A 14,599-nucleotide genomic window follows, 5' to 3' on the forward strand; every position below is an offset into this window, starting at 1 on the left:
TCTCTGGTCATGATGACTGTGTTATCTAACCAAGGTTTTGTAATGAAAACCTGCTTATATTTCCTTCTACACTTTTAAGAAAAGAATTACTGTGAAAGCCTTCCCATGCTGTATACACACCAAATTGCGCCAAATCTTCACTGTCAGGATGTAGAAAGCAGAGCTGTAAAACCCAGTTCAGACTGTACCAGTTCACTATCTGAATATAGTCGAAATCATGAGATCATAGCCACAAGCTCATAAAAAGCCAATATGAGACCATATGAGCTCTAGAAATTAGAACTGAGAAAAAAAAAAAAAAAAAAGTGTTTTAATGAGAAGAAAATGCCATAAAAAGAATTATTCATAAAACAGTATCCTTTGGTGAGAAGGTAACATTTAAGAATAATGTCAAGCCCATCTAAGTAACACATTAATAACTCTTTGTAATGAAATCCATTTAAGACCTTTACCATTGCCAGTCTTTTTTTTCAGTATGTCGAATAGAAAAAAAAATACTGTGCCCTAAGAAATAGTCCCATTTGGAATGTTTCTGTGTTTGAAATAATAATACAATATTTCAAAATATTCAATATTTCAAATATATTCAATATTTCAAAATATTGAAATATTGAAATATTTCAAAAATGTGCTTTGAGCCAAAAAAATAAAAATAAAATAGAGGCTGTCATATTTAAAACAAAGCCCCATCTCCCTTGCTAAAAAAGTTTCAGAACAGCATACAGCTGCTTCAGTCACTGCTGTAATCATAATCAATCCTTTGTTTTTGTAAGAGCTTTGTAAAGGAAGCAAAAAATGACATGGATCCGCCAGGGCAGGGTGAACTGTATGAAAATTATCATTTTCAGCAAATGTGTATTTGGCATGTCTATCTGAAACACTATTAGTGCAATTTGGGAAATGCATGCCGGCGCACATTTATCACTGATACAAGGGAGCAGTTGCTGTTGGTGTGAGCTGGTGCAAGCTTTCCAAGTTTACCCTGTAGATAGGTGCTATCAGAACTCGAGCAAGCCAAGCTAGCCCAATGGGTTCTTTTAGCACAGTATTAAATAAACACCAAAATGCCTCTCCCAAAACTCTAAAGGATCCGCTTGAGGTTTCAGAAGCAAGCAAACCAGCCCTTATTTCTGTTATTGCCAGAACACTCCTCTAAAGCTTACGCCCATCAAGTGTTTTAGGGTTGTCAAAAAGATAGAGCCAGTAACACAAGTTGCACTGGCACTTTGATGAAGGGAAGACTCCAGGAAGTTTCACATTAGCAACAAGTCTTTAGCAGCATTGCTGCATTGACGTGGAACAAGTGGAAAATAATATTTCCCAGAATAATAATCATTAGGTAATGTATCTGATGAATTTTGCAATAGTTTTTCAAAAAATCTGATGACTTTTTTAAACATTTTTTCAGCTACAGAAATGTTCTGATGATGTGATGAGTAAATTATTCAGTGAATATTTCTTTTATTATTCATCTAGCTTTAGCAAGTTCCTTTACATACCTCTAAAACTTCTTCTCTGAGGTGAAGAATGACGAAAGAAAAAGACAAACCAGTGGAGACTGGAAAGCCTGTCTGGTGGCCAGAACATGAGCAACCTGGACAAGCAACCCATGCTTGCAGCCCTGATTTTCAAAACCCACTGCCAGTATTCCCACCAGGTACCTCAGTTCACACTTGGTGGCTTTTTCTGGGTGGCTAATGAAAAAACAATGTATGTGCAGGTACAGTTTCCCTCCTCTCTCCCCGATACATCTTTATTACTGTGCAGCCTCCACAGTGTACCAACAAGATACACAGGGCAGGGGAAGATTCACATGATAAAAAAAAAAAAAAAAATTATTTCATGCAAGACATGGTTTCTGCAGTTTTCCCAGTAAAATAGTTAGAACTGGGTGTACAGGCAGCAGTGTGGTCAGAATGGGGCAGAATTCAATCCACTTCTGCACTGTCTGTCCCGTCACTGTGGTTGTGTCTGTTTGTTACGGTTGTTGCACTGCTGGCGTAGAAAGATCCTCGACCTTGTGTCCTGCCAGCGCTTTTATGGTCTGCTGTGCAACACCAGTGGGGCTGTCGTGTTTCACTGCAACCATGGCATAGTCAAGGGGAGAGAATGTCAGAAAGTGATGCCATTCAACAGGCAAAGGGATGCATATTAATGCCCTACTATTGAAAATAGTACCTGAATGCAACCCTGGTCAGTGATTAAGAGGTATGCAAGCCTAGAAAGAAATCCATAACTTGGAGGAAAGTGGGGATGAAATGTCAGAGGTCTGTCTTGCAAGGCCCTCTGTGTCCAGCCTTTTGAAAGCACTTTATTTCAAATTTTTCTTTCATCCTGGTACCAGTGCATTTAGCATAGCAAGCCTTCTGGAGGCAAAGCCTTCCCATGGCATTACACTGCTGACTCCAGGAAGTTATTCCTTCGTTATGTGCCATACAAATGATGCATAAAACTTCCTGATTACTCCCGTTCCCCGTTAGCACTGCCGCTGGCTGGTACCTCCACAGGGTCACCGCAGCTGGAAAGCAGAGGGAAGGGTGGAACCACTGGCAACAAACGGCACACAGCCGTGTCCGTGCAGGAACTTCCATCAAACAAATCATCTTGGAGGCTACGGAGAAACAAGCCACCTGTTAAACCTTCCTTTAATCCCCCCCCCCCCCAGGATCCATTTCTCCCTCGAAACCTGCCCTCACTTCGGTCCCTTTAAAGCTGGAGGTGGGGATAGGAAAGCCCCGGTTCCTCTCCCCACCTCCTGCCTCCTTTTCCTCGGGGGTCTCGCAGGGGTCGCGGCCGGGGGGCGAGGCACGGGCGGCTCCCTGCGGCTGCCGGCGCTGCGGGGCCCCCTGCGGGCGGGCGGCGGCCGGAGCCGCTCCGGGACCTTTCGCTGCCCTCCCCGGGGCTGGGGGCAGCCGCACGGCCCCGTGCACGTGAAAGTCGATGACAGGCACCCCCAGGCCGCCCCGGGGCTAGAAGGGGGGATCGGCAGGATGCCCAGCTCGGGATATTTTGGGGCTCCGCGGTTTGCCCGTCCCCATCCCGCAGGCGGATCTTTTGGGGACAGAGCAGAGCGCCGCGGGACGGCTGCGAAAGAGAGGGGATCAGGGGGCTTCTTCACGACCTGAAACACCGTGCAGACTTTTTTTTTCTTAGGGGGGGTGTGGGGGGAGGGGGGCGGTGTTGGTGAGCATCACCCCGGCTCGGGGGCGCGCATCCCGCTCCCCTCCCGCCCGCTTTTCCCAGGCGAAGGCTCCAAGCGGGACGCGTAAAGCCGGGGCGGGGGGAGACGGGGGACGAGGGGTTGGGGTTGGGGTTGTTTTTTTTTTTTGGGGGGGGGGGGGGGGGGGCGCCGCTCTCAGCACCCGGGAGAGCTCCGCCGCCGCCGCCGCGCATGCCCCGGCCCCGCGGGGCGGATATAACAGCGGCGGCCGCCCCCGGCCCGCCCTGCACAGCCAGTGCTGCCCGCTCCGTGCTGCTCCCGGGGACGGGGAGCGCTGCCGCGGAGCCGTCCCTCTGCCTTCTCTTCCCTCCCTTCTCCCCTCCGTCCCTCCCCTAGCATGGGATGGGAGAGCCCTGCGAGAGCGGTCCTTGCTCGGCAGCCGCCGGCATGAAGGAGGGAGCGGATGGAGAGCCCTGGGACGCGGCGCTGGAGTGGTTGGAGGGAGCCCCGATGGGCAACAGGAGCAACGCGTCGGCTTTCCTGCAGCTCCTCAAGAACATCAACCTGGAGAGAGCCGATGGGATGCAGGGGGACAGCTCCGACGTGCTGCGGATCGTCATCTCCCTGGTGTACTCGGTGGTGTGCGCCCTGGGGCTGGTGGGCAACCTGCTGGTGCTCTACCTGATGAAGAGCAAGCAAGGCTGGAGGAAGTCCTCCATCAACCTCTTCGTGACCAGCCTGGCGGTGACTGACTTCCAGTTTGTGCTGACCTTACCCTTCTGGGCCGTGGAGAACGCGCTGGACTTCAACTGGCTCTTCGGCAAGGCGATGTGTAAGATCGTCTCCTACGTGACGGCCATGAACATGTATGCCAGCGTCTTCTTTCTCACTGCCATGAGCGTGGCTCGGTACCGCTCCGTGGCTTCAGCCTTGAAGAACCAGCGGCGAGGTGACCCGCTGGGTGGCTGCTGCTCTGCCAAGTGGCTTTGCGCACTCATCTGGTTGTCGGCCATCCTGGCTTCTCTGCCCCAGGCCATTTTTTCCACCACTGCCACCGTCTTTGATGATGTGCTCTGCCTCGTCAAGTTCCCCGAGGGCCGAGGCAGCAACGCCCAGTTCTGGCTGGGTCTGTACCAAATCCAGAAGGTGCTGCTGGGCTTTGTGCTGCCACTGGCCATCATCAGCCTCTGCTACTTGCTCCTGGTGCGCTTCATCAGTGACAAGCACGTTGGCAGCACCTGCAGCGGCCCAAGCACCAAGCGCCGCTCCAAAGTGACTAAGTCGGTGTCCATCGTGGTGCTGTCTTTCTTCTTGTGCTGGCTCCCCAACCAAGCGCTGACAACGTGGGGCATCCTCATCAAGCTCAACGTGGTGCGCTTCAGCGCTGAGTACTTTCTCTCCCAGGTGTACCTCTTCCCCATCAGCGTGTGCCTGGCGCACTCCAACAGCTGCCTCAACCCCATCCTCTACTGCCTCATGCGCAGGGAGTTTCGCAAGGCACTGAAGAGCCTCCTCTGGAGGATCACCTCGCCTTCTCTCACCACCATGCGCCCTTTCACCGACACCACCAAGCCCGAGCAGGAGGAGCAGGCCCTGCACACCTTGGTGCCCGTACACCCCATCGCAGCTTCCTCAGCGGCTGCAGCAGTGCAGCCGGAGCTGGCTTACTACCCGCCCGGGATGGTGGTGTACAGCAGCCGCTGCGACGTGCTGCCTGCTGCCTCCACGGAGCAACGCTGCTGAGAAGGCTGGGGAGGGGTCCGGGGGTGGGACCGTGGGGTCTGTGCAGGATGTGGCCCTGGGACACTGAATGCCTGGTAGGGACGAGGGGAGGAGGGATGGGTAGAGAAGCCCTTCTGGGGTTGTCTGCTCTTGGAGGCTTGTTGGTGGAAATCGTCTCGCAAGTGTGTGTCCCCCCCCCCCCCAGCCTGGAGAACAGGAGTAGGAGAAGGTGCCTGTGGTGCACTGGGGATCAGAGTGTCTCTAGGAGATGCTTTTTAGTGCTTGCACCTGTCCTAGCTCCTGTGGGAACCCTGGCTGGGGGCACACAGTCGGATGCTGGGTGTGTGGGGCCGCGTGGGATGACGCGAGGCTGGGGAGCCCCGGCTGTGCTCCCACAGCCCAGCAGCACAGCCAGCAAGGGGCCAGCATCTTTCCTGCCCTTCTGTGCCTCTGTGGCAGAGAAGAGGCATGGAGTTGCTTTCTTGCTGCTGTGTGGCATCACAGATGATGCCAGCCTGGCCATGGTCACCCCTCACCAGGCTCCGGTGAGGGCACAGGCATCAGGCAGCCGATGTGGGTACAAGGCTTCTGCTTGTTCAGGCTCGGATCCTTTCCCTTCTCTTAAGCACCCAGGAAAGAAGGGACAAGGAGCGTTGAGCTCCCCTCCAGATCCTTGCAGCATCTGCTTTTCCATCTCCCTCGTCCCCTCTGCTACCGCCGTGATACAGAGCAACCCGAACAGCCAAGGAGAAACCCCAGGGCAGGACTTGCAGCTTTGTGGTGAGGTGTTGCTTTGCCTGGGTTTGGAGGGGAGGGAGTGACACCCCCATGCCCCCTGGCATCGTGTCCCCCAGCCTCGCTGCTGGGGGAGAACCCACAGCCCCAAACCTTGTGGCAAGGCAGGTGTCCCTCCAGGGGCACGGAGGCTGCAGGCTCTGCCCTTGCGCTTCAGACTGTTTGGTAACTCACTCCAGGAGACCAGCACGATTGTAAATAAAGAGGAAAAAACAGATTGTAGCCACTTCAAACTGTTTGCTCCAGGATACTTCTTGGTTCAGCTAAAGCCAAGCACAAAGGTTTGTGTTCTGCTAAAGTCTTTGTTAAGGGTCTGCATTGATACTTGCCAGTGTTTTGATTAATTCAAGCTCAAATCCTCTGGTGTGAGGAGCCCTAGAGGCTGCAGTTCGGAGATCTCACCCTGGAGAAGGGCAGGGAGAGTGCCTGTCCCATCCGGTGTTCCAGCGAAACAGTTGGGAAATAATTTGGGATTGGTCTGAAGTGAACTTTTAAGGGCATGAAAAAGGGTAATTTCAAGCTGTGAAACTTTTTATGGTAAGGTTATAGATTCCCTTTTTAAAATATTTTTAATATGAGGAAAACGATTTTAAATGGGAATGTCAAAGCATTTCTTTTAGAAGATGGAAAAATGCAACAGTTCTGGCTTTGTTGTCAAAACAAGCTTATTAATACCCAAAACTGCAAGTGGGATGAATATATTGATACAATATTCAAAAGCCCTCTCTATTTCCACCTCCCTCCCCTGCAGCCTGACTCTGCTAAGGAAAAAAAGCACTTCTGCAGAGGGTTGTTTGTCACCTCTAAGCACAAATGCAGAACAAACTTGCTATTTCTGTCCAGAGAAAATTGCAGTGCCATTAGTGGCAATTACGCTTTGCAGACTCCTTTAGGTTTACTGTACATGCCAATAACTCCTGTTGTAAAATTCCAGTTTGATCTGGAAGCAGCTGGTTCTGCTACTTGTAACAAGAAGCCGTTCCTTTTTTCAAGTCAGCAGAGACTTCTACTACAGCCTTGGGTGCTTCCTAACTGGGAAGATACTGAGATTTGCAAGGTGCCTGGAGAAGAACAGCAGAAGTGAGCTGGCAGCTGATGGACTTCTTTATAAAGATGCAAAGACTCTGGGGGGAAAAAAAAAAATCAGATGTATCCACAGAAGAACTTGAGCATTTAAGTACTGTACAACTGTCCCTCTAAGTTCATAAATGCTGACTGGGCTGCCAGTTGAAGTGTGTAGGTACTCAAAGTTTTTCAGTAAAATTTTTTGTGCCTAGAAGTCTGCTCCTGAGCATGCCTAAATCTGCTTATGTCTGTAGCACCTCTCTGCATTTCATGGGGATCCTGCAGTCAGGACTGGCTGCTGCGCGTACCCTAAGGGGTACTCTGGCACAGGACACCCTGTACCAGGCCACACCAAGTTAGGAGGGGCTGCAAACTTGACTCATTCTCCCTGTCCCTCTGCATCTATCTCTAAATATGCTTCTCCTGCCCTGCCTTCAAATGCATGTGCAGATTATACTCTTTCCTCTTCCCTTTTGAGATACTGCTTCAGTGGGCAAAGCTCCTGCCCACAATCTGGGAGATGCTCCTTTCCATATCCCTGGTGAATGACTGAATCTCCGGGCTTCTCTGCGGATGTGCTTGAATCCTCTGGCTTGAAACAGTTTCCAGATGCATGAGGTGCTCACTGTTGTGGGTTCAGAAAGTGAACTGAGTGCTACTTTGCAGCATAATGATTAGGGCATGAGCCCTAGAGAGGAAGTACCAAGATTTTTTCCTTGTATGAATAAACACAGAAGAGAAATTGGATCCAGGTCTGGCTCCCAGGTTTCACCTTCCAGAGGAAAATGATTAACCTGGCTGTATAATCACAGGCTTATTCTTGCTCCCGGATTCTGGTTTAATTAATGTTTCAGTATGCCGTGCGTGATGAGATAGCTCTCACAGCCTGTGAGCTTTCTGGCTGTATAAATCTACCAGCCTAACGTGTCAAAGGATTTGTAAGAAGTGCATTTGGGTGTTGTGTGTTCTGGGAGAAAGCCCGAATACCCGTGCTAGCAGATGAAGAAAGCCACACTGTTGTGTGAGAAAAGTGTACCACGAACGTCTAACTCCAGGGCTCAGACAGACTTGAGCATACCTCCATAGAACAGGAAAAAGCACCTAAATTAAGAAGAGGGGATGGATCTTGAAGCCAGATTCTTTTCTTGGCGTTTGCTATTGAACAGCAGAGCTTCTTGTTTGGCTTGCTGTGATTGTAATTCCTATTCTCAAATGCTTTAATGCTCTTGTGCATTACATAGAAAAATATCCAGGTATCTGAAATATAGCTTTGAATTTCAGTAGATAGCGAATTGCCTAAAAGACCTCCTCTGTGGTGCTCAGCATGACAAAACCCATGTGCTTTTGTGGATGTCGATGTACACATTACTTCGTGGCAGAAAAACAACCCATAGTTCAGAACAAATCATAGTCATGATGAGAGGAAGCCTCAGATGCTTGATCACAAAAGATGTAAAAACCTTATGTATGGCAAATCACCTGACTAAGAAAATATCATGGTTGTGTAGAGAGGGACTGGACTATGGACTAAGAGGGCTACTCTCTCTTAAGCCACTGATCCACCAGGTCTAGGTCACAGATACGGTGTTTGAAAGAGGCACAACTCATCCACAATTGGTCAGAGGTTGGTTTATGCCTGACCCGCAGCTCAGGCTGTGTAGCCGGTCAGTGTGTGTCCAGCGTGGCCAAAGAGCACGGCTCTGGCTGTGCACGAACAGAGAGGAATTTTGCTTCACGTGTGCTGTGAGTCCCAACTATCCCTGCATGAAATCTGGGCTCCGCGTTGCATGGGCAGTGGCTCCAGCCTGGGCACTGGGAGCACTGGCTGTGCGCACAGCATCAGGCATGGGGCCAGAGCAGAGGGTCTTTCCAGCTCCAGCCTTGAGAGTACGTTTTCACAGCAACAACAGGGTATGGTGGGTTTTCCTAAGTAATCTGTAAGTTGCAACACTCTTCAAAAGCTCCTGTTTCCTTCAAATATTGGTGTGTTCGTTTGTAACAATCACCTTTTCGTGGACTGAAATAAACACAGCTGAAGGATACAAAGCGATACTCACACAGTTCTTTGCGATTTTTTTTCTTTATGGGTCTCGTCCTGCTGGAGATACCTCTTCGGGTGCTGCTCGAAGTGCACATTGCTGAGGAGCGATAGGAACCCGAAGGTGCAGACTGACATCTAGTGACAGTCTGAGTGAACCTGCAAAGCCCAGATACTCTGATGAGGCACAAAATCTGATCCCTCAAGGACTTTTGAATATCTACCCCCCTCAAGTAACTAACCAGGCTCTTAATATGTTAACAACCTCCCATCTCATTTCCAGGTTTCCCTTTGAAATGCCTCTGTGGTAGAAAATGTTTGAATCATTTTGGCGCTCCTTTCAGCAGTAAAGCAATGCAGTCCCATTCGACCCTTTTCACTACCATCTGCCTTACAACTTGATTATTCAGTCGGGTGCCTGCACAGAAAGCTGATGTAACAGACATCTGTGAGCTGAACAGGCATCGGCAGGGGTGCAGTGCAGCTCAAGGGCATTAGTGTGGGAGCCTGGTCTGTAGTTTTTAGTGAGGGTTATTTCTCTCTTGCTTCAAAAGAGAATTCTGATTAAGCCGTCCAGAGGGGGCTATTGGAAATACCTTTTTGTCGTGATTGCTCAGCTATAAGAGCTCCCTCCAGGTGCACTCTCAGCAGCAGTGATCGAAACAAAGTCTGCAAGAGAAGGTTTGACAGTGAGTTAACTTATTCCTTTGCTAAGTGTGGCTGTTAACATGCCTTAGACATGTTCCCTAGTTGCAGAGAGTTGTTTTCGTTAGAGTAAATGCTTCCAAATCCATATGAATTTGCACATATGGGCAGGTTTCTCAGACTATGTTTGTGCGTAGCCTCAGAATAATTCCCTAAACCTTATGTGTAAGATACAGACTCACAGGACACCAGAATAAATTGGGGGAAAAACAAACAAACAAAAATCAATGCCCAAACCCAACGAAACAGCTGGAGACAGAAAACATTTCTTTCATCAAGCAAAATTTTTGAAACCCTGACCTATCTCCTTAGGGAGTGCTAAAAGAAAGTTAAGGTGAGTCACTTTAGACTAACCAGTTTGGGGAAAAAAAAATAAAAAAATAAAAATAAATAAAGATAGCTCATTTTCTTGGGCTAATGAGTTAACATTCCTCCACAGAACCTGTGCTGTTCCTTGCTTAGGCCACCTGAATGAGGGCAGTCATTGCAGAATGACCAAATTAAGTATTCAGCACTGACTTGTAGTGTCAATGTTCATTGAAGCTTTCCACTTTCATTCAGAGGTCCCACTTAGCTTCCTGCTGGATAAAACTGAAATCTTGTAGAAAAAATGAGTTCTTGCTGTATTTGTGAAAAAGCCTCTGATCAGCTTGGACAAGAAATATGAAAATCAAATTACTTTCCATTTTTTCTTTTCAAGCCCAATCCTAAAGCTGAGATAATAAAGTTGTTAGCAATTTATAGATACCAACAGTTAGTCCTGGGTCAAAATGATGGGGAAATCACATCTGACCAACCTGATAATCCTCTATGATGACACGACTAGCTTGGTGGGTAGGGGTGTTGATTATCTCAACTTAAATAATGCTTTTGATGCTCTCCCATATTCCCATAGACAAACTGAGAAAGTTTGGCTAGATAAGTAGAAAGTGAGCTGGGTTGAAACTGGCTGAACTGGGTTGTGATCAGAAGCACAAAGTCCACCTGGAGGCTGGTGACCAGCAGGGTACCTGAGGTCAATATACCGAAGCCAACTCTGATAAATATCTTCACTAATGATCTGAACTGTGGGACGGAATGCATCCCATCATGTTTGCAGATGACAAAAAAAGGTGTGGGTGTTTGTGGGGGTGGTTCCACCATTCAGAGGAACCTCAGCAGGCTGCAGAAATGGACTGACAGGAACCTCAAGCAAGGGAAATGCAATGTCTTGCACCTGGGGACAGATACATGTATCTGGGGAAACCAGTACAGGCAGGGGCTGGCTGGCTGAGAAGCAAGTTGACAGAAAAGGACCTATGGAACCTGATGGGTGGACAAGTTAAATACGAGCCAGCAAAGTGGTCTTGCAGCAAAGAAGACCAACAGCATTCTAGGCTGCATGAGGCAGGGCATCACCAGCAGGTCAAGGGAGAAGATCCTTCCCCTCTGCTCAGCACTGGTGAGGCGACATCTGAAGTGCTGGGTCCAGTTCTGGGCTCCCAGTGCAAGAGAGATAGGCACTCATTGGAGGGATGCCAGTGATGGACTGTGAAGGTGACTAAGGGCTTGGAGCATCTGACATGCAAGGAGAGGCTGAGAGATCTGGGGTTGTTTAGGCTGGAGCTGAGAATGCTCAGGGAGGTCTTAACGTGTGTAAATTCTTGCTAGGTCAGGGGATTACGGCAAAGAGGACAGAAACAGACAAGAGGAGATAGACACAAACTGAAATTCAGTCAATTTTTTTTTTTTTTACATGTAGGAAAGAGCTATTTTATGGTGTGGCCAAGCACCTGGACAGGTGCCCAGAGGCTGTGGAGTCTCCGTCTTTGGAGATGTTCAGAATCGGACCAGACATAGTCCTGACCAGCCTGCTTTAGCTGACTCTGCACTCAGCAGTGTCATTAGACTGAGTGATCTCCAGAGGCAACCCCAACCATTCTGTGATTCTGTGTGATTCTACAATGGCAGATGAATTGCTGTGAATACATCTTTGTTCTGATACAATGGAATCAACATATGTTTGTATTGCTTGATATTTATTCTGAAAAAACTCTAAAAAATCCAGTTTATGTCCTCAAATCACCTCCTGTTATATATTTCAAATCTTCTATTCTATATTTATGGTAATAAACACTTAAACTTCAAAGCTGTTTTTGTTGTTCTTTTTATTTCTACTGAAAGAGCTCTAAGGGTTCAAAGGAAATATAACTTACATTTTTTTTCATCAAGACATCGCCTACTGAGCTCCAGATCATATCCAGTGATGCAGTTATGTGGGCAGAGAGCTACCTAGGAACTCCTGAACCACAGGTAGCAGGGATCCTACAGCTCTCAGGACATACTAATGATATTAAATAAGTGCTGAACCTGTACAGTTGATCATAAATAATGAAAAGAATCATGAATCTACTTTGAATTTCAAGTTTGGGGTTACATTTTCAGAGATGTAGACTGATGTCCTGGTTTCACCTGAGATGGAGTTAATTTTCTTTATAGTGGCTGGTATGTTGTCATGATTTGGGTTTAGGATAAGAATAATGCTGATAACACACCGATGTTTTAGTTGTTGAAGAGTAGTGCTTGCACTAAGACAAGGACATTTCAGCTTCTGTTACAGCCCTGCCAGCGAGGAGGCTGGGGGTGCACCAGGAGCTGGGAGGGGACAGGGTCAGGACAGCTGGCCCAGGCTGGCCAAAGGGATGTCCTGTACCAGATGGCATTGTGCTGAACAATAAAGTGTGGGGGGTTTGTCCAGGGGAGCATGGCCACTGCTTGAGGGCAGGCTGGGCATCAGTCAGCAGGTGGTGAGCAATTGTATCATACATCACTTGTTTTGTGTATGTATTTGTGGTTATTGTTAGTATCCCTTCCTATTCTGTGCTTTAAACTGTCTTTTATCTCAACCTACGAATTTTACCTTTTTTCCCAAATTTCTCCCCCATCCCACTGGGGGGCAGTGAGTGAACGGCTGTGCGGTGCTGCGCTGCCTGCCAGGTTAACAACAGCTCCTTTGGTGCCCAATGTGGGGCATGAAGGTCTGGGATAGTGACAGATCTGGCCAGAGCATGTTAAAACAAATTGGTTGTAAGCATGATAATAGTTTAATAGCTTCTGGTCACAATGTTGATTTATTCATTCACAGTGTTATTTGCTCTCGGGGTTGTTTGTCTGTGTACAGCACACACTCATGTTACACCCACCGTGAACTTAATCTGGTATTTGTACTCAGTATTGCTATCATCCTTACACTGCAGGAACCTTCTCATGGCAACTATTAATAAGCACGCTGTTTACCTCTTCTCCTCCAAGCGAGTTACAATAGTTCTTGAAATTTTTGAATATTCCTGGGATGTTCAAACTAGCATGATCCTGCTGCTATATCTCCTACGTGTGTTTCCAGATTTGTCTAAGTTCAAACCACTTCTAAAGAATTCCACCCAGGGACGTGCCCTGAGGCAGGGTGGCTGCGGTGGTGAGGTGTGTGGGAGGATGTGGGCAGGTATCTACCATGGTGTTCACCTCTGATGGTTTTGGAACTCACCCCTGAACTTAATCTTAAAAACCTGATAGTATTTTTTAAAAAGGTGTGCCCCTGTCCTGGCAATGCCAGAGATTTACAGCTCGCCGCACTGTGTTGGGGTCTGGCCTGCACCTATCAAAGTGCACTATTCAATAGTACTCAGCACCCTCAAGAGGAAGAAAATGCCTCTGGATCTGATCCAGCTCCCGCAGCAGGCACTGCAGCTAATCCAGTTCCCCTGGCAGGCTCTGTGGCACATCCAGCCCCACAACAGGCCCTGCAGCTGAACCAGAGAACCAATTCGTGCTGGTATCAGCCATCCCTACAGTGAAGAAGAAACACTGGATGTGAAAACTGGCTCATCTAGTAAGGGAAAAGACTTCTAACAAGAAGGGAAAGGAGAAAGGATGGGGTGAGATTGGCTACTCCGAAGTAGGGCTATCACAAGAACTGGGAGGAAGAGGCAGAAGTGATGAACGAGGCAGTACCCCCTGATCCCTGTCACTGAGTGAGCTGTGAGGCACACAAAAAGATTCCAGCCATCATCCAGGTGGGCACGTTGTCACCTGGCTGTTCACATGCTGGGATAACAGGGCCAGTAGCCTGCAATTAGAGGAAGCCAAGCAGCTGGGATCCCTCTCTAGTAAGGGGGTATTGACAAAGCGATGGGAAAAGGGGCAAGCCTTCAACCTCTGGCAGTGACTTCTGTGAGATGTAGAGGAAAGGTATCCCTTCAGGGAAGATGCTTCATGTCACCCAGGCAAGTGGACTACCGTGGAAGGGGGTATTCAATACCTGAGGAAATTAGCTGCGCTGGAGGTGATTTATGATGACCCGGACACGACCAGTTATCCAAAGATCCAGGTGAAGTCAAGTGCATTTAACTCTTGTGGCAGAGTCGAGGACTCTCAGCCACAGCAGGTGCTGCCCTGCCAGCAAGGGGCTGGGGGTACACCAAGAGCTGGGAAGGGACAGAGCCAGGACAGCTGGGTCGGGCTGGCCAAAGGGGTGTCCCACACCCTGTGGTGCTGTGCTGAACAATAAAACTGGGGGGAGTGGGCTGGGAGGCTGCTGCTGCTCAGGGGCTGCCTGGGCATCTGTTGGTGAGCAGTTGCGTTGTGCATCACTTGTTCTGTGTATATATATATATATATATAATTATAATAATTGTTGTTCTTTTTATTTTTCGTTCATTTTCTGTCCTATTAAACCATCTTTATCTCAACCCATGTGTTTTACCTTTTATTTCCAAATCTCTCTCCATCCCATGGCAGGAGAGGGGAGGAGTGAGCAAATGTCTGTGTGGTGCTGAGCTGCTTGCTGGGTTTAACCACAACAACTGAAATCTTGGATTCTGAGTACACTTGATATAATGTAATTGCAAATTAAATAGTACAAAAGGAATTTATAGGCATGCTGTTCATAAAAGAACAACATATTTTGATAAGATGCCATCTCTCTCTCCCTCTCTCAGAGATAACCATAGTTTTAACAACTGTTTTATTGCCAAGTTTTGCAATGTTATGGCAATCTAACAATATTTGGGATATGTTTCTTAAAGGCTCAGCAAATGGGATGTTAGAATTTCAGCACTTATTTAAGAACGAATTAC

General features: G+C 48.1%; 1 protein-coding gene across 1 annotated transcript; it reads left to right on the forward strand.

The window, feature by feature from the left end:
* Positions 1–3,440: 3,440 nt before the first annotated feature.
* On the forward strand, positions 3,441–9,907 carry RXFP3 (relaxin family peptide receptor 3). Its single transcript, XM_040541650.1, has one exon. It carries the CDS (start codon positions 3,563–3,565, stop codon positions 4,901–4,903), a length of 1,341 nt encoding a protein of 446 aa, XP_040397584.1. The 5' UTR covers positions 3,441–3,562; the 3' UTR covers positions 4,904–9,907.
* The last annotated feature ends 4,692 nt before the right edge of the window (positions 9,908–14,599 follow it).

Source organism: Cygnus olor, chromosome Z (genome assembly GCF_009769625.2).
Source record: "Cygnus olor isolate bCygOlo1 chromosome Z, bCygOlo1.pri.v2, whole genome shotgun sequence".
NCBI lineage: Eukaryota > Metazoa > Chordata > Aves > Anseriformes > Anatidae > Cygnus > Cygnus olor.

Coding starts and splice junctions, on each gene's coding strand:
- RXFP3 (XM_040541650.1), top strand. CDS start 3,563: ATGGGAGAGCCCTGCGAGAGCGGTCCTTGCTCGGCAGCCGCCGGCATG.